Source organism: Manis pentadactyla, chromosome 8 (genome assembly GCF_030020395.1).
Source record: "Manis pentadactyla isolate mManPen7 chromosome 8, mManPen7.hap1, whole genome shotgun sequence".
Classification (NCBI taxonomy): domain Eukaryota; kingdom Metazoa; phylum Chordata; class Mammalia; order Pholidota; family Manidae; genus Manis; species Manis pentadactyla.
In genome coordinates, this window is record NC_080026.1 from 127,203,376 (window position 1) to 127,225,918 (window position 22,543).

The window sequence follows — 22,543 nt, forward strand, 5'->3', positions numbered from 1 at the left end:
ACACCAGGATTTGAACCAAGCACTGTCTTATTCCAAAGCCCTTTTGGCCTTACTCCCTCAAAGGAGACCTGGGGTCCCCCACTCCCCAGTCTAACTGCTAGGCCCTCTCCTCAGGGATTGTCTGGGTCCTGGTGATTTCTCTTCCCTCCTGTCCTAGCAGGCATCCTGGCTAAGATACCAAAAGGCCCACTGCCAAGGGATGTACTGTCACTGTTATCCTCAAAGACATCTTGTCAAGGTTGGTCTAAGACTGGGAGACCCGGACCTCCGGGGTAAGAGCCTTCCGAGTGCACCTGTGAAGGCCAGGAACCTGGCTAATGCAGGACTGGGCCCCGCCCCTGCTTTCCCAGGCCAGGGCAAACACCACCCCATCCTCCCAGCTCCCCAGGATTTTCTGCAGGAGAAGCTGAGGGAGCTGGTGCAGGAAGTAAGGGTCTGCCCTGAACCCTGTTCCCACGGTCTGCTCTGATGTGCCACAGTGGGCCTCTACAGAGAAGAGGATGTAGTGACACATCCTCAACAGGCCCTCCCACAGGTGCCCACTCAGGTCTCCCTGGAGTTTCCTCTGTTTAGACAGGGCAGTTGCTGAAGCAAATGCACCTGATGATGTATGTGGCAGAATCAGACAAATGACATGTCCCTTCTCCTGCACTCTGTCGGCTCAGGGAAACCACAGCTTGAGCTGATGTCCATGGTCCCTTAAAATGGGGCCTTCTGGCCAGTGCCATGTGGTCTGACCCTGGCCCAGCATGCATCAGAACACCCCAGGGCTCCTCCCTCCTGTATTTTCACAGGAGGAACCCAGTGGTCAGTTACCCATATGGTGTGACAGACTTAATATGGGAGAAATAAAGTCTCTCCAAGAAAGAACAGGAGAGTAACACTTCCATCCGGATGTACAGCCTCACCTAGGAACCAGCTACCGCGCACGACTCAGTTCGGTCGGGAGCACTGGAACTGTCTGCAGGAGACGATCCCGCTCTGACCGCAGGGCAAGGCTCCCTAGAGTCCCCCTCCCAGCAAGGTGACCCTGTCTCCTGGCCAGGGTTAACTCTTCCAGAGTCAGGTAGCTGGACCACGGAACTCCTCTGCGAATCGGATTTGGAAGGGAAAGACAGACTGAGGAGCCCATGAAGTGGGCCTGCAGGAGAGAAGATGCGGGACCAGCAGGGCAAAGCAGATGTAAGAAATGGGGGTTGAGGGGGACGCCAGGCTCCTGGCACCTATGCTCCTTGACCTGGCAGCAGGCCTAAGCTCCAGAAGCCACCCTAGGATCTTCTTCATAAAATCTCCTTTTTGGCTTCCTCTAGCTAGAAAAGGTCTAGTTACCTGCAACCAAAAGTCCTACATAATACTCTTTTTAAACAAGCACTCTGCCAAGGGCCGGGGCACAAAAGATGGGCAAGCACCAGGGTCAACAGAGGCGAATGTAAGAAAGCAGAAGGGAAAGGCGGCTGTGCCTGAGGGCCTACCGTCTGGTATAGACTGGCTCGCCATCTCATTTCTCTGAGGTAGGCGTTACTTCTTCAAACACTTGTAAAATGTAACTCCTGCCGCGAGGGACAAGTCATTAATAAATTCATGGCACAGACTGTAGATCCACGTGCCCTCTCTGACTGACTGGGACTGGCAGGCGGGCAGGACTGGTGTGTTGAGAAGGATTCGGAGGTCGTCTCTGGGCTTGGCTGGGAAGGGTGTAGAGGGAGTCAGCCTACCTGGATTCTTATCCTGGCTTTGCCAAGTGTTTGGGGGACAGTCTCCTCAGCCCTCCCTGACCTCAGTTTTGTGCATCTGTAAAATGACAGGGAGTCCCAGACCAGACATTTGACAAACCAGATCTTACTTGACTGCAGGTACCACCTGCAAGTTCTATTTTTCTCAGCAACTTTCATCTTCTCTGACAACAGGACTTCTGACATTTGTGCTGAGAACAGTTTCCTACCCCAGCCGGCAGACAAGGCCCCGCAAGAAGAGGAAAAGAAAAGAAGGGGGTGGCCAGAGGAATTCAGCCTTTAGCCCAGGGGTACCTGGAAGGCACGGAGAGGGGCCAGCCTGAGCTCCAGCAGGTGGGAGCCCCGGCACTCGCACCCAGCGTGTCCTACCTAAAGGGGAACCAGGAGCATGGGCACGGGCACCACTGTGTCCAGTCACTGAGAACCCAACCAGACCACAGGGTCTGATTTATACAACATGGAGGGCAACAAGGGAGATCACTTCATTGCCAGTTTATGGGAAATGGAGGCCACGTCCCTCTGAGATCTTAGGGTGCTAAGTGATTGGATACAACAGGAGCCCCATCCTACAGAACTTGCTACCTTCCAGGAGCCTCAGTTTTCTGACAGTAACACTGGAACATAGTAGGCAAAAGTACCCCCAAAAACACATGCTAAACCTCTGAGAACTAAAAGCTAAGGTGCCCAGAAACGGCCTGAAGATGAGAGGTGACCGGAGACTCCTCCTGTCGGCTGAGCCATTGGAGGCAAATAATTTTAAATGGACGCATCCTACAGCAAACAGAAATACAAGTGTTTCTGCTATAATGCAGTGTATTCTCCTCAAAATCTTCACATTCTGCAAAACCACACACTAAAAATAATAGGATTTGTGGGAAAAGTAAGGTTGGAGCATATCGCTCAACACCTAAGGAACCTTGGTATCTAATCCCTTCCAAAAACAGCAGGGGCCTTAGTGACATCCCTGGGAATATCCGGCTCAGTAAGCCGCAGGCCCTGGGGCCCTAACCACTGAATAAATCATTGGCTGGTGCTCCTCCTTTGAGATGAAGGGCCTGGGGGCACTCACTTCTGATAGAGACCGTTCTCATGAAGATTAAAGCCCTATCCAGGGTGTCACCTGCAGGACAAAGCCTTCCAGCTCCTCACCCGCCCCCTCAGCTTCCCCATTCAGCCTGAGGTCAGGGGAGGGTGGAGGGAGACACCAATCAACCACAACCTGCACGAGAGGGAGGCGCATCCATAGATCCTCAGCTTTTTCCTTAAGTCTTCGCATTAAGGCTTTTTAATCACGAGAAAACACATCCTTATCTATCAAAACATGACACACTGGGGAAAACTGCCAATAAGCCAACACGACTTCCACTTATGCCAACATCATTCCACCATTTATCAATCATGGAAACACATGTAGACCAACAAACACATCATTTTAAGTGTAAGATTACTGGAAGTTGCTTTTAAGATCATTTGACGATGAGTAACATCTAACTTACCATGGGCTGATTTCTCAACATTACACACTCACTTGACCTCAGATTTCTTCACATTCTTAAGAAGGTCTAAGCGAGTAAATATGACTTGCAAGGTGTTTGAAGGCATAATACAATTGTTTAATGTGGTACTTCTGTCATTTTAGTCAAGCTGACTCTGTTAGATTAAAAATAGTGGCAAATGCTTTGCAGTACCTCCCACTAAGAGGTGGGTTCTACTTCTCCACCCCTCATATCTGGGCTGGCCTTGTAACTCGCTTCGACGTCTAGAACGCAGCAGAAGTGATACTATACCACTCCTCAGGAAGGCCTCATGAGAGCTTGCAGCCTCCCTCTCACCCTCCTGAGACCACCACGTAAAGATGCCCCACCTAGCCTCCTGGAGAATAAAAGACCATGGAGAGAAAGACGCCCTGGCCAACAGCCAACATCAACCTCCAGGCTCATAAGTGAAGCCATCAGACAGCTAGGGTCACCTGAGTGAACCCAGGCAGGACCTGCAAAAGAACCACCTGGTGGACACCAGCCCAAAGAATCACAGGCAAATAAAATGGCTACTGTTCTAAGCCATCAAATTCTGGAATGGTTTGTTACATAGCAAAAGCAAATACAGTGGACATTTTGTAGACATTTCACTAATTCTCTCATAATTTAATAGTTTTCCCTACTCGAAGCCAATAAAGCTTTCATTAGGCCTCGATGATTCCATAGTTCTGTGAGAAGGTGCTAAACCAGCCCCAAACATGGCAGTGTCTCCAAAGACCCTACTAGGATTGATGAAAAGCCAAAGGCTGACTGCCACCCCCAATGCTGGGAAGGCACCATGCTCCAGGCGAGAGGGACCCCACGAACCAAAGAGGAACAGTTCCCAACCCGCAGACAGCTCCTGAGGACACCGAAGGTGCTCAAACACTCCTAAATCTGGGCAAGACCTCGATCTTCCTGGCTGCAGTAGGCTGAATAAAGCCCCCCAGTACACCCACTATGTCCTAATCCCCAGAACCTGTGAATATGTTACCTTACATGAGGGAAGGGGTTGTACAGAGGTGATTAAGGACCCCGAGATGGAGAGACTATTCTGATTATCCAGGTGGGCCTCATAAGAGATCCTCACACCAGAATCCTACAAGAGGGAGGCAGGGTGGCAGTCAGAGGGGAGCTGGGACACTGTGAGCAGAGGCTGAAGACAGAACAAGGGGCCACGAGCCAAGGAATGCAGGTGACCCCTAAAAGCTGGAAAAGGCAAGGAAACGGGTCCTGCCCTTTAGCCTCCAGAAAGGACACAACTCTGCCCACACCTTGATTTCAGCTCAGTTAGACCCATTTGGGATTTACTTCCAACCTCCAGACTATAAAATAATAAATTTCTGTTGTTTTATGCCACTGAGTTTATGGTAATTTTATGATGGCAACTAATATACCTGATGATTCCTCCTGCCTATAACAATGTAACTTAAGACAATTATTCATAATCACAGTAACAGCTAATAAGAATAGCTAACATTAATTCAGTGTCTACTTTGTGGCTGGACTTGTTCTAAGTGATTTTCCTGTATAACTCATTTAGTCCTCACAAAAACCATATGAAGAAGACTATTATAATCCATATTTTACAGATGAGAAAACTGAGCCTGCAAGAGGTTAAGTAACTTGCCAAAAGCACAGAGCAGGCAAATGACACAGCCCAGAGATGACACCAGGCAGTCAGGCTCCAGATCCCCCATTCAACCACTACCTCTTCCAAATCAAACCAATGATGATGATAATCAACTCCAGCCACTCCCTGAGCACCATCCAGGTACCAGGCTCATGCTTAGCATGTATATTTTCACGCTTAATTCTCATAGCAGCCCTCCACTGGAGAAGGATTATTAATCATCCTTGTTATAACAGAAGAAATTGAGGGACAGCAATGAAACACCCAGATGTTAAACACATCTGCACCCAGAAGTGTCTGAGCAGAAAGCTCAGGTTTAACCACACACCCTACAGCCTCTAGTCATTCCACTTGAGGCCCAGATGGCTGGGAACAGGATGGAGTAAGTAGCACAACCACATGATTTATCTTCCAAACCGGTATCCTGAAAGTGAAAGGAGTCACTAGTAATAATGTCACGGGGACAAGAGGTGTTAAACCAGAACTGTCCTGGCAAACCAGGCTGCATTACCACCTTAAAGGTAAAGGGACTAACAGTGGAGCCCATGCTCTGCAGCTCAGGGCTCCCCAGAAGGGCACTGGGGAGCAGCCATCAGTCCACCTGACGTCCACAGCTGCCAGTCCATGGCCAAGGCTGGAGGAGATGGTGTGGTCCTGGCACAGCTCAGAGCAGTGTCTGCAAAGCTCCAGATTTGGGGCCTCAGCACAGCAGGTGGAGTTTGTCAAGTGATGGACTGGGAGTCCATCTGACGGCCAAGGTCTGGCAGCCCTGGATAGAGTCCCAGGAGGCAAAGAGGCCTTGAACCCCACTGGTGCTCCAGTGAAGGAACCCAGGAGGAACTCAGAACCACAGCAAAGGGCCAAGTGGAAGTCAAATGGGGCTAGCTGTGGGATCCTGGGCCAGCCCTTCTGACCTCTGAACCTCCTGGGCAAAATGCAGCTGCTAACTGCCATACCTATGTCCACAGGATTCATAAAATAAATAATAATAGCAGACAACAGCAAATGAGCCAGGAAGTGTACTCAGCATTTGAAAGGAGTGATAGGAGTAAACAAAATCCACTGTAAGGCAGGTGCTGTTGATTATTCCCACTTTACAGATGAGAAAACTGAGGTGGGGGATGCAGTGCACTAAATAACTTGCCCCAAATCCCATGACTGGTAAGTGGTAAAACTAGGATTGGAATCCAAGCTGACTGTCCCTATAAAATCCCCCTGGAACATTCCCTCTTCCCCAACTAGCCAACCTAAAGCAGCACATAGGGTCCCCCTGATGGAGGCCCATTCCCCTGGAGGGCCAGAGAAATGGTCCCTGGGCTGGATGCTAATTCTCACCCAATTACAAGACCTATTGGCAGGCTTTGCACATACATCCCCAAGGCCCCACTTCCTGGAAGGGTCTAATCCCAGGAGGTCTGGGATTGAGAATTATAACAACTTCCCCAGCTGATTTCTAAAGCTTTTCCCATCCTGCTCAAGTCCCTCTTGAGCCTGATTTCAAACAAGGAGGAAATCTCAGCCTGGTGCTCCTGTGTCCTGACCTCCTCTAAAACTCCCTGGCCTCCCTCTGTACCCAGGGTGCGGCCTCAGCACAAACCTTCTGCCTACAACAGCACCAGCCTAAAGGGCACTGGCCTTGTTTGGGCTGCACACATTTTTGCTGTGGTTACCTTCTGTTTGTGGCCAGTGACACAGGCTTCCTATTTATGGAATTTATATAAATAAGACTCTTAAAATAAAATGCATTAAAAAAAACAGATCCATTTTTAAAATAATTAAGAAATCACATTTTGGGTGGTCAGTACATATGGTGGGATAAGGAAAGCAAACCCCCAGTGGCTGAAGATTGAGAACTAGTTCCCCAAGGATAAGATGTGCCTGTGGAGGCTCTCCTGGCAGCCCTGAGCTCTGCTCTAGCATCACTCTCATGAGCTTTGCCACCCTGGGGAATGTACTTAAGTCCCCTGAGCCTCAGTTTCCCCTTGTGTGAAATCTCCCACTTCGTGGAATGTTTATGAAGATTAAATGAGACAACAGAGATGAAACATTTAACACACAGCTGGTGCTTAAGAATTCTGCTGACTCAGCCAGTCCAGCAGGGGAGTGAGGGGTGTCCCCCGCTCCCTGCCCACCCCCCACCGTGTACTGAGGTTCCGAGTCTGAAATCTAGATGTGTGATAACTCACTGACTCTCAAAGAGGTCCTGACGTGATAGTGCTGGGATAAGATCTGGGCATCAGGACTTTCAAAAAGCTCTCCAAGTGATTTGTGCCAGACAGCCTGGTTTGAGAATCACTGAGGATGTCTAGCGGCCAAAAAAGTTTAGCTTCTGACACATATACTCCAGGGCCAGCTGGTTCCAGCCTTCACTCCTGCTTCCTACCAATGGAATCTGTGGAGAGGGGAGGAAAGGTACTCAAGGCAGCTGACTGTGTTTGCCAGGAAGGGCCAGTTCATCACTTCCCAGGGTCTTGCTTCAGAGTGGAGTACTGAAGGTCTCAAGGCTTTAGGACCGGAATATACTCCTCGCTCAGTCCCAAGTAAGAAAAATCAAAGCAATATTTGCCCTCCTAAAGCCTCCAAAGTAAGCAGACCAGCTGGACCTGCCACCACGCCACACAAGACAATGGCAATCCTGGAGGTATCTGGTGAGCAGAAGCAGTAAGGCCATCTCTCCCATCCCCCTATGGAGAAAGAACTCAATTAATCCAACTGTTTCCTGCCCATCTGCTACTCATTATCTCCAGTTCCCATGACAGACGTAGGCAGGCATCATGTACCCCTTTCAGGAGAGGAAAGTTCAGGTAGATTTGACAAGCAGTCTTTGGGCTCCAAAGCCACTTTGCTCCTCTACCCTCTGCACCTGTTTCTGCACATCTTGGAGAAGAGCAGGATGGGGAGTCATTTGCAGTAAGAGGAATGCAGCCAGGATTTGCAGAGCCCGCCACGGTGCGGTCAGTGTCATTTCTGAGCAATGCCTCCACTTGGTGGCCTCCTTGGCTCACCCTGCTCTCCTGGTGATGCCCAGATCTCACAGTGCCTGCAGGTGGGAGGCACTTGCTCCCTGCCACATGCTGCTCATTCATTAAAGCCCCTGGTTCCTCCCTGCCACTCTAATTATGCACAGCAATAATACAGAAGCTTTCTCTCTTACCAGAGGCCTGTTTATGCAATGAGAGAGCATTTCGCCCCCACAAGACTAAGCTGTCACTCAAAGCCTATTGGAATCAGTTGCATCTCTTCAGGGATTGACTGAGCCCTGCCAGGAACCCCCCACACTAACTCCCACCCACTCCTGAGCACCCACATTTCTAGAAGCACCACTCCACTGTGGTGGGCAGGAGGTGGATGCCATTCTACACCGCTGTGTTTCCCTCGGGGCTGCTGCCTGAGATTCACACATCACAGGATATTTATGGAGCACCCACTCTGTGCCCATGGAGATGAAAGACCCAGTCCCTGCCCTTGTTGGGAGAAGAGGCATTAAGAGAAAGAACACAAGTGTTTAGGCTTCATGACAGATTCGTGCCCCAACTGCAGTGTTCACTAGTTGGGTGATTTGATTCTTTGGCTGAGCAAGTTACCAAATTTCTTAAAAGCCTCAACTACGTCACTGGCAAAATGGGTAATAATACCAACCCCATAGGGTTGTTGACAGAGTCAATGGGACAAACACATGTAAAATTGGCACATAAGCACTCAAGGAACACCAGTTGGGATTACCAGCAATTAGTACTGAAGGCTTTGGAGCCATGCAGGCAGCGTCTCACCCAGATGAATGAGTCCAGGAGTGCTTCCAGAGAAGTGACACCTGAACGGAGTTCTCCAGGATGACTAGGGGTTCGCTAGAGAAAGGGGGGATGCTTCCACCGAGGGCACTGCATGGGGGCAAAGGAGATCACGGGGCCCTGGGAAGCAAGGCACCGTGTGGGGAGAGTGCACAGGGGGCACGTAGGGGTGACACTGGCAAGAAGCATCTGAAGAGACAGGTACAGAGCTGGAAGTGGATCCCTCGGCCAGAGCCCTAGCCAGTGATACCAGAGCAGCACTTCAACCTTTCTTGGTTCCTTAGAGCCACAGATCAGTGCCCTTCTACTTCCATCTGTAGTTTGGTGGTCACAGGGAAATGGGGTGGCCACACTGTATTAGTCATGCGCTCATTCATTCAGACACTCAGTAAAATTCCCTGAGGGCCAACAAAATGCTAGGCATGTGTCAGTAGAAGCTGTACAGCTTGATCAGCCCCTAACCCCCACTCTGCCCGTTTCCAGCAATACCGTGCCGGCCTGGCAGCTTTCTCCTTGGTGAAATGGGGTAACAGGGCTCCTCTCATAGAGTTGTTCATTAAGTAACAAATGCAGTCAGGGCTAAATGAGGTAATTCGATATACTCAGATTGCAGCATAAATTAAGCCCTCAATAAATGTCAATGTTTAAAATTTTTATTTTTATTATGATTTACTGCCAGGATGTTAAGAATTCCATCTCCAAAGCTCAGAGCAATGCCTTAGAGTCACCTCAACCCAGGCAAAAGCCTCTGCCTGCTGTTCTTCTCCTTACCACCCCCACTAGCAAATTCCTAGGTTCCCACTGCCTACACCTACCCTTGACTCTGTCACCCAGGCAGCTAGTCCAGCCTGAACCACCCCATGTCCCCCAAGTCCTGTTTGTCTCATGCTTCTAGGCTCCATGTGTCAACCTGCTCAGGCCTTGGAGGGAGCAGCACTGACCATCAGCTCCGCCTTTGCTATCCAAAGCTCTAGAGATTAAAGGATTTTGTTAATTAACTAATTCAAACATTCTATTCAAGAAATTTGCAAACAAACAGAAAATAAGCGAAATGGTAATGAACCTCCACGTAGCCATCACCAAGCTTCAGCAGCTCCCAACATGCTGCCAGTCTTGTTTCATGGGCAACTTCACCCACTACCCACCCCACCCCCACCTGACTTGTTGGGAACATATTCTGGCCAGCCTTCCTGGCACCCCCTGGCACCAGGGGCTCCCACTGCTCACGAGTGCCCTACAGTTTGATGCCTGTGGCACTCATCCTTCTGCACCAAAATTATCCTTGAAATGATCCCCTGAAGTGCAACCATTTTTATGTTCCTAATAGAATGGTAATCATTGGCCACACCCGTGGGGGCTTTAGAAAATGGTGTTGGAAGGTCTGGAGCCCTAGAATCAGAGGGCCTGAGTCTGAATCAATACTTCCTAGATGTGTGACCTTGGATGGGTCATTGCCCCTATGTTTGGATTTCCAACCCAGTAAAAGGGGAATGCAGTTACCAGGTTTGTTGTGAGGCTTTAAAAAGTAAAATAATGCATGTTTATTGCCCAGCACAGAATGCACAGTGAGGAAACCTTAGAAATAGATGTGCTAGATGGTGGGTGAGCAGGCTCTGTTCTATGAGATAACAATAACTTCCATTTTATAGGTGAAGGGGTGGGAACCCAGAAAGAAGCAGTGAGTTGCTGGAGACAGCTTGCTCTGTGTCCCAAGTCCATGTGCTGGGATTCTCACAGGTTGCCTTTAAATGCCAACCATTGGAAGTGAAGAAACTCTAGAACAGACAGGTGAGTGGTGGCAGGTGACCCAGCACATTCCCATCACACAGTGGTCGGGGGGAGGGGAGGCGAGAGAAGGGGGTGCTGATGCATTCAATTTTACAAGACAATATGGTGAGGAGGGGCGCCCATCGCTGCTCACTCTTCTGAGCTAACAATCCTATGGCCAACCTTGCATTTGAAACAGCCATCCGCTATTTATCCCAGCATGAGAGGCAATAGACTGGTTCACTAACTTGAGCTTCAGCAATTCTTGGAATTCCAACATCCCTCCCTATCCTAAGTTGTTCTTTTTTTTTTTTTTCTAATTTAAAGGAAAAAGATGAAAACAAAAAAGAGAATCAATCCAGTTGCTGAGTGATGTTCAGACAAAGACAGCGGCCAACCGATGCCCAGTGTTTGCAGCCGGGGGAGGCCATCGATGGGGGCAGATTTGGGATACGTGTCTGAGCAGGGCCTGGATTCTCAACCCGGGCTCTCCAGCGTCCCTGCCGAGAGTGAGCCGGTCAGGATCTCCTCTCCGCGCACTCCCCCACCACTGCAGTACCGTGTGGGGAGGCACCTCCCAGATCCGCAGGAACAATGGGCTGGGGAGGGGGCAGGTGCCGCTCGGAGCTCAGCAGAGGGCGGGGACCGCGACCACAGACAGCAAGACCGCGAGCACACCGCCCGTGGTGGGTGCGCTGCCACCTGACTCAGTTTCCCCAGCTTCGAGGGCCCAGCAGAGCCGAGCGCTCCTTTCCTGGATGAATTTCCCTTACGTCCCGGGCATTTTAATTTCGTCCTCGCCAGGCGGCTTGCCCAGTAGCTCCCGGGAGGACGCCGGCCACGCTCCCCTCCAGTGACTGCTCTTGCCAAGGCCTTGCAGGTCAGGGACGAGCTGCGCCTCCATGCGCCCAACTTTCCCCACTTGGGACTCACAATCCCGGCCAGCCTGTCCCCTCCGCTGGCGAAGCATGATTTATAGTCCTGGGCTGCAAGAGCTGTTCCTACTCTTTCCCCCGCTCCCGAGTCTTCTCTTGCTCCTCACCCCGTTCCCTCCAACCCCCATTTGAGCCCTAACCATGTTCCCCAAAGACAGCGGCCCTCACACATTTGCAAAATGCGAGCGTCGGTCCTCTGCTTGGGAGCCACTTTCGCCTCTCCAGCCCCGGGAAGGAACGGACAAGTCGAGCCCCCGCCGCCTCGGCCCTTCTCAGCCCAGAGATTCCCTGGGGATGGGCGGGGAGGACAGTGGGTTACAGCTCCGCTCGGGGCTGCAACCCCAACTCTCCGCGCGTACGTCCGACCTCGGTGGGGTGAGGGCACAGATCCAAATCTTTGACTGGCCCCCAGGCTCACCCCCTGCCTCGCTGAGTCACGGAAATGAGCCGCCGGGGATCCGGGGCCACCCGGCGACCGGCCCGTCACCCTGCAATCGCTGGCGTCCCCGCACAGCGCCCAGGGGATGGGCATGGGGGTGGTTCTCTCCCGCACTCGCCCCTGGCCCCTAAAAGGCGCCACCCCGCGGCGGGGACGACCAGGGTGCCCGGTTAGGGGCTGCGGTCCCCGCCGCAGTGTCCGCACCCCAGCCAGGAGCGGAGCACGTGACCCGCGGGCTGCCTCCGGCTCCCTGGATCTCCAGTCGGGCCGCGGCGCTCACTGGGGCCCCACCCGTTAGGGAAAGATGGGGCGGGGGCACCCACTTTTTCCCTCGGCCCGCGAGGGAGCTACGGGACGCCAGGCCAAGCGCGCTCCCTGCCTCCCCCGCCCAGTCGCAGCCGCGAGACCCGCGCCCTGCGCTCACCTCGGGGCCCTGTGTCGCCGCCGCCGGCCTCCTTGTCCGCCATGGTAGCGCAGCCCCGGCCCGCGAGAGGAGCCCCCGGCGCAGCGCCCGTGCCCGTGCAGGTCCCTTTCGGCGTCTGCGGCGGCACACGGACAGGGTCTGAACCGCCGGGCAGCGGGAGAACCGCTCTGACGCCGCCGCCGCCGCCGCAGCCCGGGCTCCTCCCCGTGCTCCTCCCGGGTCCGCCCCGCGCCCGGCCCCGCCCCGCGGAGCCGCGCTGGCTTGGGGAGGCCGGCAGGCGCGGCGTGGGGCCGGGCGGGAGAGCCCCGCGGCGGCCCGGCCGGCCCCCTCTCCCGGGCGTGCCCCGGAGCCGGCCGCGGCGGGGGCAGCGCTGCCGGGGCTCCGCGCTCGCCAGCCGGCCGGACGCAGGCGCGTGCGGGGTGCGGCGCTCGGCGAGTGGCGGGGGCTGGGTTTCAGGTGCTCCCGCCCCGCTGGGCTTCCGCTCTTTGGAATGACGGGGGACTGAAGTCTTGCGGTGAGCACCGCGCACAACACCCCACTCTCTCAAGGACGCCCGCTCCAGTCCGCACCAGTTTATTTCTCTCTCCCAGGGTCCCAAGAGCAGCCAAGGGCCGGTGCAAAGGTGGAGCCCGGGGTGGGGGGTCCAGGACTCAGCCGCAGACTCGGAACTGCACGGGGGCCGCGCTCTGGACGCCGCCGAGGGAGTCGGCCTCCAGCCTGCTCGGGAAGCGAGCACACCCCGGGGGCCCGAGTTGCCATGGAGTCCTGCACCTTCCATACACGGGCTCCCGCCCAGGCGCTCGTCAAAAAGTCTGAGAATAACAACATAAATAATGCAGAGCCTTGGTGGTCAATGATTCATCCTCCCCGTCCCCGGCTCCACCACACACACACACACACACGCGTGCGCGCCAACAGGGATAGTGATAAGAGTCCAGTGCATTACTGGGTCCTTCCCGTGTGCCTGGTACCATGCTAAGTATTTAAGAACTTTAATTTTTCTGTATAACTCTAAACAGGTTGGAACCAGTGGTTCCCATTTTGCAGATAAGGAAACTGAGGTTTGAGAGATTTAAGTCATGATCCCCAGAACACACAGAGCAAGTAGTTGATGAGCTGGGATCCCCTCAGCTATCCCTCATGCCCTTGAGATGGCCAGGGCTCCCAAAGGACACCTAGGCGAAGCTTCTTAGTGCAGCCTAACTAGGGAAGAGGGGAGTAGGCAGAGGGCTGCATGGAGAACCCAGAGACCAGGTTTTTCTCAGAAAGTGATGGCAGGGTGATGAGTTAAAAGGATGACTGTCCTCTATCCACCTGAATTAAAAATCCCAAATATGCCATCTCTGGCTTTGTGTGAGACCACAGTTACTTAACCTCCCTGAGTCTCAGTATCCTCATCTGTAAAATGGGGGTACACGGTGAACCCACTTCAAAAGACCAAAGAGGATTAGATGAGATGATATATGCAGCCTGCTTTGCTTGGGGTTGGCACATGGTAAGCAGTACAAAAAGTATGAGATATTATTGTCACAGGCACCTTTTCCATAGTGGACAATGGCCAACTGTGCAGGACAGTGGGCAGTGTGGGCACATGGCAGGGTGGCAGGGGTTGGGAGGCACTCAGAGTGGAGAGCAGTGTTTTCCCACAGAGTGTCGTCTACCTACCATGGCTTGCTTGCAGAAACAACACCCCAACATCTCAAAGGCAGACTCAAGAGATGGCCTGGAGGCCAGGAGCGTATGGTACCACATGCAGGCTGGATGAAAGATTGAGGCAGTTGTCCAGGTGATAGTCTAGCAGAGCAGGCTCAGAATGAAGAGCAGAAAGGGCGACCCTAGCCTCGCATCAACCCTGCAGCTGCCTTCCCAGTGCTACTCATGCATCCCAGCTGAGTGAATCTGGCCAGGCAGAGGCTACATAGATTGGAACAGCGGAAGGCAGGGACGGCCACCAATGCTGTGTAAACGGAGCACCAGTGTCACATGGATACATGCCTGGGCAGTGACAGCAGAAAGAGTGATCTGTTAAACACAGTTCTGACCGAGTCCTTCCTGTGCCCAATACCATGCCAGGCTTCCCTTAAATACAGGAAAAAGCCCTGGCTCTTCAGTGCCCCATGCAACACCTTTGACAATAGGGGGCCCCAGTCTTCCTCTTCTGCAGTCTTTCTTCCAAGAAGCCTTCCTTCCACCAGCCTTCCTCGGCCACGGTTACGGGCTGCCTCCATCTCTATGTCTGCCTTCCCTTGACTTCCCTCCTGCCTGCCACATTGAGGCATCCTTCAGGGCCCCAGTCCCAGGCCACTAGCCCAGAGAAAACAAGCCCTGGACCCCAGGCCAGCCTCACATGGTACATGCTCACTCACCTCTCTATATTGTGCTCCTCCTCCACACTCTGCTGCTCAGGCAGCTCAGCGCTCAGGAGGCTCCCCTGTCTACCTGGGGGACACCCACCTCCACACCCAGGGCTGGGCCTTCCTCCAGGGTGCCAGACCCCCTTAGAGTCTGCCCAGGGTTCTCCCAGGCCCTTCCCATTCAAGGAGCTCATCCTCTCCTGACCTCCCTCCTGGGGGCGGCGCCCACGGGCCGCCAAGCCACCCACCTGGGCATCACTTTCACCCCTCCCTCTGTGTCTGCCCGAGGTCATTCCATCTCCAAGTCAAGTACTGCCCAGTTGGCCTTGGAAATCTCCTTTCTCCATCCCCACGCCATCCTCATCCTGGCCCCATCATCTCTCACTGCCTACACGTCCCCTGGGCTGCCTTACAGTCTCCTGGCTCCAGTGCTACCCCCTCAGTCCATTCCCTGTGAATCTGGTCTGCCCTGCCCACCTCTCCAGCAACCCCTCTCCTCCATGACAACTTTCAACGCCCCCTCCCACCCCTGCCTTTCTTATGCTTGGATTTCAAACACCTTGAAATGTGCTTGATGTTTGGAACATCTTCTAGTCCCCTCACACTGGTTGCTCCAGCCACATATTCCCAGTTCTCCAAAGGGCCAATGTTCTGCAGGGAGCCACTTGCCACTCGTTCTGCCGGGTAAACTTCTCTCCTTCTCCAGGTCTCCGCTTAGGTGTCACTCCTTCCAGGAAACCACCCAGCCCTCCAAGACACCATGGGGTCAGCTCTGTCCCCCTCGCCTGACTACACACACTCCTATCGTAGCACTTACCGCAACTCAGGTTTCAGAATTGTTAGATGTACAGATGACAATATCGAGGCCCAGAATGCTCACCCAGCTAAGAAGCTGCACAGCTGAGACTTGAACTCTGAAACTACAATTCAGGTCTTTCCAGCTTCAGGTTGCCTATCTCCCCTTCTAGCTACAAGCTCCCCAAGGAGGTTTGGCCACGTCCACATCTATAGCCCACAGACTCTGGCACAATGCCTGGAACAGATAACTAAATATTAAAGGAAGACAGCCCCTCAGCTTCAGGCCCTCACCTTTCTCATCCTCTTAGGGATCCTCTTCCCCTACTAGCCCACAGATACCTCCCAATCCACAGCCTCCCTTTTTGTTCTTCAGCCCCAAACAAAGACACACCTTCCGGCTCCAATACTGATTCGTGCAAACAGAAGCCAGAGCCCAGGTAGCCTGGACACCCTGTCCTCTGCACCAACCGCCAACTGCAGAAAGGGCTGCATGCTGGACAGGGTGGAGAGTGGGGGCAGCGGGAGGCTGCTGAGTCCTTCAGCCCCCAGCTGGTATGAAACCACAGGGCATTTGCTGATACATCTACTGCTGAGGGTGCTGACCCTGGTGGCACATCAGGACTGGGAGAGGAGAAAGCAGAGAAGAACACGGGGTCACATGGGGTCAGCCAGACCAGGGCTCAAATCTGGGCTGAGCCATTCCCTGCCCCCTTCAGGTGACGTGGGGACACACATCTCTGGGCCTATTTCTTCATCTGTAAAAGAGGTTAATAACTGTAGGTATGCTAATTATGGGAGATAATATATGTAAAACAGCACAGAGCCAGGCTACATATGCCGCAGTAAATGGGACTTACCATTTAATTTGCAAATTTGGGCCTCAAAAATGCCTGTTCCTTACATATTATAAATTACAGAATAGATTAAGGCAAAATTTTCTTGGCTAGTGAAAGACACACAGAAGAAACAGGTAAGTGGCTATTTTTTTCACATTTACCCAAAAAATTTGTTTTAAGTTTGAGAAACACTGATACTAATTCAAATCTGAGCTTTTATGTTAGAAGCTTCCAGTAAAAAGTGCTTTGGACTTCACGATATGCCACCAGAATTTTGCCTATAAACTAAATATCATAAAAGTGTCTCCTTTATAACAGGACCAAGATTCAGTTGAGCTAAGACAACATAAAACTGACAGGGCAAGGCAGGCAGATGTCAGGGTCCTTGACCTCAGACCTCTAGTACATTTTAAAAATCCAATCTCAGAGCCGAAAAACAGGGTCCAGTTTATACATCCTTTTCCTTTGGATTTCCACCCCATCTGGCGTGAATCAGTCTCTCCATTAACATTCCAAAACGTACTTCACATATACAATGTGGGCTGCTGCATGACTCTTCAAGGGGAAAAATGCAAGGGCCAGAGGAAATTACTTCTCAAAATATTGGGCCTGAAATGTAAACTTTAGAAATGCCTGCTCAGGTAATGAAGGGTTATCCAAATATTTTTTGTAAGTATTTCAAACAGTAGAGCAAGCGTTTATGGTTACTTTCTTAATACTCTCAGAAATGCTCGAACTTTGGACCTACAAGCTTCTGGTACGTACTAAGATGGGACATTCTGAAAGCCACATCTCAGGGAGAACAGTGTAAAGTTAGGCAAGGCTCAGAAGGAAAACTGAAGTGACTGCATTGCCAGGAAAGCTTTCAGAACGACTGCAATGAACTATAAACTCTTAGGAGACAGAAGGTTTCACGTTATAGAGAAAACTCCTTGCATCTTCTGTAGTTCACAGCCCAGTGGTTGGCTCACAGCAGGTGTTCAATAGTGTTTACTGAAGAAATGAATGAATGGTCAACTAAATAAGTAATGGAGCAGGAACTGTGGGCCAGAGAAGTTAAATTTGTTGTTCAAAGTCACGATTAGTGACAGGGCTGGGCCAAAACCCAGTCGCCTGCCTCCTTGCTCAGTTCAACACCTAACACCCACCCTGCAAAAGGCCTGGCGAAGAGGGCCCGTGCCAACTGTGATTGATTGCTGATGACTAACAGAGACACCGGAGGATGTGCGAAGGTCCTTTCTAATTCTGCAGAAGTGAGTGTGGTAATGATAAGCAATGTCTGCCCCCTGTAGGGAGGGCAAACTGAGGCATCTGTGTCCTGATGCTGACCTCCAGGATCCCTCCTCTCTAACTTTCTAGAATTCTGTAATGGGCAAGAGAGCATTCTGCACTGTGCCAAGGTACATCTGAGTGGATCCAGCCACCTGTGGCCTCAATGCCAGGAAAAACCTTGTAAAAACAAATCTCCCCTGATTGTGTTTTGCAAAGTCACCCACAATCCTAGAGTTACCTATCTAGATGTTTCTGTCCCATTGCAGGAACATTTGCACATCCTAGACAGAGGTGGGCTGGTATGCCCTCTTGGTCTGCATGGCTGTGTGTTTTCTTCCTGATGGCAGGCCCATCGTCACAGTATTTGCCTGGAGAAGAGTGGAGTGTGGCCCCAAGCTTGGGGAAAGGGGGTCTGTCCTTGGGTCACCAGGTGTCTGAGCTCAGCCCTGTGGGAGCTTGTCCCTGGGCCTCACCTGTAAAGTGGAGAGGGGCCTGTAAGTCTCCCCTAAGAGCCCATGACAAGATGTCCTTCAGTCTGGCAACCACAGACCCAGGAAGAACTGCGAAGGCCCTGAACCATGAGATCCATTGACTCCTTCCACAGATACTAACAGAGGTTTTACTACATAGCAGGCACCACCCGAAGCCAGAAGAGGAGAGAAACAGCCAAAATTTATACTCTGGGCCAGCAAGACTCTACCTTTATTCTGGGGAAAAGAGTGTCCCTCACCATAGAGTTCCAGGATCTCAGCACCCTGAAGTCCAGCCAAGGACCCTCAGACCCCAGATGAAGAACCAAACTTCAAAGTCCCCATCACTTAACAACCAAACGTAGCAGTGGTATTCCTGCTGGGTGCACTGGGCAGAGGAGGCCAGGCCATGGCAGGAGCGGCTTGTGATGGCAGGAGCAGGGGAGGGTCTTTGAGGACTTTGGGATTCAGGAAAAAGAAATTGCCTGTGGCTATAAAACATCTTCCAAGTCCTGTCTTCTCCCCGTCTCCCTTTGTTTTTGACCCCTGTTGGCCTTTCTCCTCATTGACAAATGTGGGATGAGCGTCACTTCTCCCCAGGGCCACCACTGCCATCTCCCAGCAGCTTCAGGCTCCCTGGCCCTCCAGCTGCTCCCCTGCGCCCCCTTCAGTTCAGCCTCCTGCAGCTGCCTGACAGATGGCCCAGAAGTCTGCAGAGAACCTCTTTCCCTCTGTCCGTAACCCCTCCAAAGCCTTCCCACTGGAAATCGGGTCAAACCCAAACCTGATTCCCTGGAACACTCTACCACTATTCTAGGGGAAAGGGTGTTGCTCACCTCAGAGTTTCAGGGTCTCAGCATCCTGAAGTCCAACCAAGGACCCTGAGACCCCGGATGAAGAACCAAACTTCCTGCAGGATGTGACACCATCTATCCTGCCAGGCTCATCCTGGTCACACCCCTGTCCCATCCCCCAACTCCTGGGCCTCCACTAACCTGTATGATACATTCACAACAATTAGAACAAGGCGCTGCTTCCTCAAGGCACTTGACTTCCAACTGCCAGAAAACCAGCATATTCTGACTCAGCTGAAATAACACAGTCATTCCACGTGCCAGAAAATGGAGGTAAAAAAGACACATAGAGCCACAATGCCTAAGCTGCCCCCAGGGTTGAACAGTTCACAACCTGACCAACTGCACCCAGTACCTTGTTCCTACTTCACCTTCTCTGATTCTTTGGCAGGCCTGGCTCTTCCCACCTCAACCTGGGCTGACCTCTGTCCCCACTTCTGCCTCTACTGTATATCATCCCACTGACTCACTGTAAAGGTCAGCTCTCCAGGGAGGCCCTCTCTGGCCCCATTTGTGGTTCCATGTCATAGCAGGCCACCCCAAGTTGTGTCCGTGGCACAAACTTCTTTGGAAGTCATATTTTACATGTTTATTATGAGCCTCCCCAACAAAACTGTAACTCCCTGTGGGCAGTAGTAACAATGAACATTTATTAAGCACTTGCTGTGTGCTAGACATGGCTCTAGGCACTTTACTTCTGTTGTCCCATTCCATCCTCTGAGTAATGTAATACTATTATTGTCCCCACTTTACAGACAGGGAAACTGAGGCCCGCCATGGTTACTCAAGGAGTGAGTGGCACAGTCAGAATTTGCATGTAGGCAGCCTGATCTCAGTAGCATGCCCAGGTCTACCCTGCCTCCCACGGAGTGCTGTGCAGGGCTGTGTCCCTGCACTTGTGCATAGCAGGGCCTTGAGAAATGTGTTGAATGAATGAACAAATCATCAAATCGGAATGTAGAGTTACAGTTGACAAAACACTCTCCCATCTCTTTTCTCACTTGAATCGTAAAGCACTTGGAGGGATACATCACCATTCCCAACTTTTTTAAGATGAGAAAACTGAAGGCCTGGGGAGATGATGAGCAGCCTTGGTCTGAGGTCATAATTCCAAGGAGCTGCTTTAAGCCACTCATTTCTTTTAAATCTTGTATTTTATTTAAAAATTGCACATTTTGCATTCTATCCCATGATATATCTGCATTCATCCTCTTAACAAACATCTAAAAATTTCTATACTTGTTTTTAAAATGTCTTATTGCAGAAAATGTCAAGCATCCACAAAAGTAGGAAGATAGAATGAACCCCCAGGTACCCATCACCCAAATTACTTGATTTTTAAAAACCAACTCTTTAAGGAAATTGACTCTCCCAGGAAGAAATCACAGTAGCTGTCATTTGTGCTGTACATGTAAAAATGTTCATGTGATCTTCAAAGCCCTCCCTCTGGGAAGTACAAACCAATGTTGGCCTATATGTCAGATGCGGACATTGAGGGTAGCAAGGCCAAGTCACTTTCTGGAAGTCTTGGAGATAGAAGGGACAGAGCCAGGAGCCACCCAGGGCTGGCCAGCTTAACCACCTGGAGGCGAGGTACATGCTTTAAAGCAAGTCAAGGAAATGGGTCCACACCCTCTTTCTTTCACACCTACAGTTTGCCTTAAACTCATGCCATTTCCAAAGGCATTCCACTCCCAGTCAGCCAAGACACCTGGTCAACCATCCATCCTCTCCCTTATGTGCTTTCATTCATTCTCCCATTCCATCAGACACGTGCAAGCCCCTCACTGTGCTGGTACACAAAGTTTAGCCAGACATGCACTCAGCCCTCAAGGAGCTTCCAGCATCAATGGAAAGGAGAGAAACAGATAGGCACAAGGTCTGGGTACAGACCTTGACCAGTACCCGGGCATGCAAAATTTACAAGGAAAATGCTCTGAGCCTTGCCTACCCTTTGTCTCCTCCATCAGGAGGCAAGGCCCTGCAGGGCAGGGGCCAAGGAGCAGAAAGATTAAGTGGTATGCATTTGGGAGTTGGATTATACTTGGGTTTAAATCCTAGCTCCAACCCTTCCTAGCTGTGTGTGCTTGAGTAAGTCACCTACCTTCTCTGATTCACTTGTAAAAGAGGGTTGATAAAACCCCATGTACTAGAGCCGTTGGAGCATTCATTATATAATGCTTAACCTAGTTTCTTCAACAAAGGAAGCTTCCCATCAATGTTGGCCATTACAATTGGTGATTACTCATAACCCATGCTCTGTAATGAGTCCCAGCTTGCCTGAGCAAGGCAGAAGCTTTGTAAAAGGGTGGACACATTTCCCAGGAGGAAGTTTACCTTAATCCACCTCTCCTCAGGACATCTATAAATTGAGAAAATAAATAAAAATAAAAATAAAACTTCCAGCTTTCCCTACTCAGCTAGCCAAGGGATGTCAGCCACGTGCAAGAAGAACAATCTGGTGGTCACTGGAGCAAGGACAAAGACACCTTGTAGTCTCCTAGGCCCGTGCTGGTATGCTGGCACGCAGTCCGTGGTCCTGAAGGGCAGACCCACAGACAGCAGGCCTGGGGTGGCCAGAACAACAGCTTCAGGCTCAGGCTGTCCTGGGTCTCACCCAGCCTCTCTCCAGGACCTCCTCCTAGGTTGATAAGACGAAGAAGGCCCTGGAAGGACACCTGGCACACAACATGCACTTTGCTAATAGCGGTTACACTATGTCTGTAGTGGGACAAGCACCAGACCTGGTCTCATGACCCCTGCCTCTGAGACCAGCCCTGCCACATATTTGATGTGTAGCCTTGGGAATGTTACCAAGCCTCTCTGATGCCCAGTCTTCTCAGTTGTACAATGAAGATAAAAATCATACTTATTCCAGGGAGGGGCGGAAGATGGCGGCGTGAGTAGAGCAGCAGAAATCTCCTCCCAAAACAACATATATCTATGAAAATATAACAAAGACAACCCTTCCTAGAATAAAGAACAGAGGACACAGGACAATATCCAGACCACATCCGCACCTGAGAGAACCCAGCAACTCGCGAAGGGGGTAAGATACAAGCCCCGGCCCCGCGGGAGCCGAGCGCCCCTCCCCCCAGCTCCCGGCGGGAGGAGAGCAGGCAGAGCGGGAGGGAGACGGAGCCCAGGACTGCCGAACACCCAGCCCCAGCCATCCGGGCCAGAGTGCAGGCACAGTGCGTGTGCGGGGGGCCCTGGATACTAGGGAAACAGGGCAGCAAGAACAGTGAGCGGGCACTGGAGGCCGGGTGTCGGAGGACATAAGAAAAGCGCGCGATTTTTTTTTTTTTTTTTTTTTTGCTTTTTTGCTGTTTTGTTTTGGCGAGCACTTTTTGGAAGTCTTAAAGGGATAGGGACCCTAATACTAGGGAAACAGGGCAGCAAGACCAGTGAGCAGAGGCCTGAGGCTGGCACCAGAGAATAAGAAAAACGAGTGATCACCATTTTTTTTTTATTTAAAAAAAATTTTTTTTTTTAATTTAAAAATTTTTTTTCTTTTTTTTTTTTGGTGGTCGTTGTTTTGTTTTGGCGGGTGCTTTTTGGAAGTCTTAAAGGGGCAGGGCGGGACACTTAATCCAGAGGTAGGGAATCCGGGATCTCTGGGCACCCTAACCCCTGGGCTGCAGGGAGCAGGGAGGCCCCTTACGGAGATAAATAGCCTCCCAGCAGCTCCTGCTCCAACGCGACTCCACCATTTTGGAGCAG

The 22,543-nt window shown here is 51.6% G+C and overlaps 1 protein-coding gene across 3 annotated transcripts in view; it reads right to left on the bottom strand.

The window, feature by feature from the left end:
- Positions 1 to 22,543, bottom strand: part of HSPA12A (heat shock protein family A (Hsp70) member 12A) — a 173,901-nt gene that overhangs the window by 52,368 nt on the left and 98,990 nt on the right. The window contains exon 1 of one of the 3 annotated variants that reach the window (XM_036898988.2): positions 12,237 to 13,039. The exons of the other annotated variants lie outside the window; for them this stretch is intronic. Coding sequence (XP_036754883.2) covers positions 12,237 to 13,014 — 778 coding nt within the window. The 5' untranslated portion in view covers positions 13,015 to 13,039. Of the gene's footprint in view, positions 1 to 12,236; positions 13,040 to 22,543 lie in introns of those variants that run through there. 3 annotated transcript variants of the gene reach the window in all.